The sequence below is a fragment of the Colobus angolensis genome, unplaced genomic scaffold, assembly GCF_000951035.1.
Source record: "Colobus angolensis palliatus isolate OR3802 unplaced genomic scaffold, Cang.pa_1.0 Scaffold96, whole genome shotgun sequence".
Classification (NCBI taxonomy): Eukaryota; Metazoa; Chordata; class Mammalia; order Primates; family Cercopithecidae; genus Colobus; species Colobus angolensis.
This window is the reverse complement of record NW_012123598.1, coordinates 3,468,143-3,472,072: the sequence shown is the minus strand read 5'-3', so window position 1 is coordinate 3,472,072 and position 3,930 is coordinate 3,468,143. Positions and strand designations below refer to the sequence as shown.

The window sequence follows — 3,930 nt, the reverse complement described above, 5'->3', positions numbered from 1 at the left end:
TCCAAGGTTCACCCCCGTCTCCTCTCAGCCCTCCCTGCTCTTTACCCTGCTGGGACGCCAGGGGTGGGAGGTCCCCATCCCATCTATTTCCACCCTCCCATGGGCTGGATCCTCCCCCTTCACTCCCCTGTTTTCTAGTGTCCCAGAGCTCTCCTGGGTGCAGAGCCTGAGCTGAGCCTTTGAGTTCAGAGAGGACAGGGTCAGGGCCCTCACCTGAGACCACGAGCTCCAGGAGGGAGCTGACCTGAGGGGTTGAGGGGCTGGTCCTCAGGACCTCTGGGGTCAGGACAGGGAGGTGAGGGCTGGGGCTGCCTTGCTCCCCACATGAACCCAGCTGCTTTTCCCCTAGGCTGGGCCCCAACACCTCCCTCTGCACTGAACCCCCTACACCTCACCAGCCCAGCCTCAGAGCCCCTGGGACACAAGCCTGTCCTTGAGGGGAGGGGAATGGGATCCTTCGGAGACTCAGACTGCCCTGGGGGAGGCCGCGCTCCCCAAGAGGCCTCAGTGACTCACCAGGTGTGGAGGGTGGCCCTGGGGGTGGGGGGCTGGAGCCTCCAGAGGGTCCTGGAAGGAGCACAGGAGGCAGGTGAGGGGCTGGGGCTGTCCATGGAGCACACCCTTCCACTCCCACTCTCCTGCATCCGCCCAGTGGATCCTCTGAAACCATTTCTCTGCCCACCTGGTACCTTCTGCATGCCAGGCAAGGAGAACGGGTGGCCATGCCTAGGAGAAGCTCTGTTGGCCTCTCCCCTCTGAGGGCTGCGTCCCCTCTGGCTAAGCCTCCCTCACAGCCTCCCTCAGTCCATCCCAGCCGAGAGCTCTCCTGGGGGCCGGGCCGGAGCTGAGCCTTTTTTCTCAGAGAGGACAGGGTCAGGGCCCTCACCTGAGACCATGAGCTCCAGGGGGTCACTGGGGGGAGACAGCAGGTGGGGGCTTTTGCTGTGTGAGCCGTAGCACCTGTAGGTCCCCCCATGGGCTGATGTCACAGGAGTCATGGTGAATTCAGCCTGGTACTTAGGAACTCGGTGCTTTGATCGCAGACGCAGCGGGGGATGGGCTGCCCCCTCCTTGGTCAGAAGGAAAGTGTGGAACTGCCCCCACGACTGACACAGCAGGGTCACGTTCTCTCCTGAGGCCACTGTGGGGCCCGGCTGCACCGAGAGGGAGACTGTAACATAGAACTGTCCTGGAGAGAAGGAGGAAGGGTGAGGGGCTGCCCCACCTTGCTCTGAGCTGACACCTCCCCAGGCCTCTCTCTGGGACCCTCAGTCTCTCTGTTACTGTTTTCTCTGAATCTTCCCCTCCCCCATCCCCTGTCTCTGTCTGTCTCTCCCTCCCTTGGGGCCCCCACCCCTCATCCCGGCCATCACCACCTGGGCTCCCCCCACAGGGCCTGTACAGAGCCTGGGTCCCTGACTGAACCCACAGGGCTCCTCACCTGCGATCAGGATGTCCAGGGGGTCGCTGGGGGCCGACCACTCGGAGGAGAGGTTGTGTGCACCGGAGCATCTGTACTGGCCCCCGTGGGAGCCTCTCACAGGGCCCAGGGTGAAGTTGGCCTGGGAGAGCCCAGCCTGGCGCTGCTGACCAGGGCGCTGGAGGAAGTCACGTCCCCCCTCCTTGTACAGGGCAAATCTGTCGTAGCCGACGTTAGAGCCACACTGCAGGGTCAGGGTCTCTCCAGGCGCCACGACAGGGCTCTGCAGGGTCAGGAGGGAGGGCTTTCTAGACACGCCTGGAGGGAAAGAGGAGCCGGGACTCAGAGGGCTGGTTCCTCCCACGCCCGTTCCTTCTCCCGTCCTGGTCCTGCAGGTCTCACTGTCTCTCACACTCTGAGTCTCTGACCCCAGGGCCTCCTTCTCACCCGGGGCTGTCTTGGAGTCATTTCAGAGGAGTGGGGTCTCCCTAGCCCTGGCCGCTGTGCCTGATCTTTCCTCCTCTCCCTGGGAGCCGGGACCTCACAGCACACACACCGGTGCCTTCCTGAGTCCTCCCCTTCCAGGTGAGGCTGGCCGAGGCCTCCTCCTCCCGTGTCAGAGCCTCCCCACGGGGTCTCCCTCACGCCTGCAGCCCGTCCATCCACACATCGCTCTGGTCCTTTCCAGAGTCAGTCACCAGCCAGACTCCCCGCAGCCTGTCCGCTGCCCCGAAAGTGTATTAGAGAAGCCGTGGTCCCTCACCTGAGGCCAGAATCTCCAGGAGGTCACTGGGTTGCGACCACACCTGGGAGGTGTTCCTGTAGTATCCATAGCATCTGAACGTCCACCTGTGGCTGGGGGTCACGGGGCCCACAGGGAACAGGGCCTGGAACCACCCACTGTGGAGCTGCTGTGAGTCCCGGGTCCGGGGGAGCCTGTGTTCTCCTTCCTCAATCAGAACAAAATGCTGATATCCCTTCGGTGAGCCACATCGGAGGGTCACGTTCCCTCCTGAGGCCACCACAGGGCTGGGCAGGGCTGAGAGGGTGGGTTTTCTGTAGAATCCTAGGAGAGAACAAGGCACCATGTTAAATGGGCTCCCACCTCCCACATCATCCCCAGGGCTGGGCTGTGAGAGGGAGACGCCCCTGAGAGCCGACCCCCTTCCTGAGGGCAGAGCCTGGGGCTGGGACCCCTGATTGTCCTCTCACCTGTCACCACCAGCTCCAGGGGGTCACTGGGCTCTGACCAGCCTTCAGGGCTGTGATAGTAACAGCGATATCTCCCTGCATGGTGCTCTGTCGTGTATGGGATGGAGAATCTGGCCTTGTTCCTGGACTCCAGTGGTTTCTGTATGTCCCGGGGCTCTGTGCTTCCCTCTTTATCCAGACGGTACCACTGGGCCTCCAGGGTCCACCGACACCAGATGGTCACGGGGCTCCCCCGGATGATCACAGAGCCAGGCTCAGCCCAGAGGGCGGGTTTGGGGAGGGGCCCTGGAAGGAAATCAGAGGCTGGATCCCAAGACATCCCCACACTCAGATCCCAGCTCCCAGCCCCAGGACCCGCCGTCATCACCATCAGTCACCCAGAACTACGGTCTCCTCCCCCAACTGCCCATGTGTGGCCCCGTCCCTAGTGAGGAGGAGGGACCTGGGACAGCTGGGGACAGACTCACCTGCCTGCACGTGGGTCCTGGGGTCCAGACTCAGCCCTGGAAGAGAGTTCCCTGTGAGAGGTTTGCCCCTGAAGCCTGAGCAGACCCTTCCTGCCCTGGTGCCTCCTGAACATTTGAGGACTCCTGATGGACCAGGGCTTGTGTGTGGGGTGGGGTCCCTCCAAGACTCGGATCTCCCCCTCCCCATCTGGAAATCTCACCGAGGCAGAGCAGGGCTGTGAGGATGGGGGTCATGGCGTCTCCTCCCGGTGACCCCAGGCTCTGCTGATGGATGAACCCTCGGTGCTGGCAGGACGGAGACACACAGGGTGTGGCCGCTCGGAGGCTGGGTCCTCCTTGTCATGGGATTGTCTCATCCTCAGCCCACAGGAAGGGGAACTGCCCTCCCCTGGAGCCTGGCTCCCATTTCCCCAGGGCTGAGGTGGGGGCAGGCACCAGGCTCTCTGCAGACATTTCAGATAGAAATGGGGTCTCCTTGCCCCTGGGCCACTGTCTGCCTGATTTATCTTTATCTCACTGAGGGCCAGGACACAGCAGCAAATAGACCCGGTGCCTTCCTGAGTCAGCCCCTTTCAGGTGAGGGCGACCGTGGGCTCCTCTTCCCTCTCAGAGCCTCCCCATGGGGTCTCCCTCCCTCCTCCAGCCCGTCAATTAGCTCAGCATTGCGGGGTCCTTACCATGGCAGTCATCTCTCCAGCCCTGGAGATGCTTCAGGGAAGATGCAGGTCCATGCTGCAGGCAGACTCAGATCAGCAGAGACGTACCTGACACCTGGCTGTGCAGCCCAGGCTGAGCTGCGTGTGGCAGTGAGCACAGAGGAGAAATGCAGGG

General features: G+C 62.6%; 1 protein-coding gene across 4 annotated transcripts in view; it reads right to left on the bottom strand.

The window, feature by feature from the left end:
* The window catches only part of LILRA6 (leukocyte immunoglobulin-like receptor, subfamily A (with TM domain), member 6), a 5,420-nt gene extending 2,049 nt beyond the window's left edge, over positions 1 to 3,371 (bottom strand). For 2 of the 4 annotated variants that reach the window (XM_011932549.1, XM_011932550.1), the window contains exons 1-6: positions 3,300 to 3,358; positions 3,100 to 3,135; positions 2,633 to 2,917; positions 2,184 to 2,486; positions 1,442 to 1,738; positions 887 to 1,189 (exon numbers count right to left, since the gene is read on the bottom strand). In XM_011932549.1, the coding sequence (XP_011787939.1) occupies positions 887 to 1,189; positions 1,442 to 1,738; positions 2,184 to 2,486; positions 2,633 to 2,917; positions 3,100 to 3,135; positions 3,300 to 3,333 (1,258 nt within the window). In that variant the 5' untranslated portion in view covers positions 3,334 to 3,358. Of the gene's footprint in view, positions 1 to 516; positions 568 to 886; positions 1,190 to 1,441; positions 1,739 to 2,183; positions 2,487 to 2,632; positions 2,918 to 3,099; positions 3,136 to 3,299 lie in introns of all 4 variants that reach the window. The other 2 variants (XM_011932548.1, XM_011932552.1) reach the window with 2 other exon arrangements.
* Between the last annotated feature and the right edge of the window lie 559 nt (positions 3,372 to 3,930).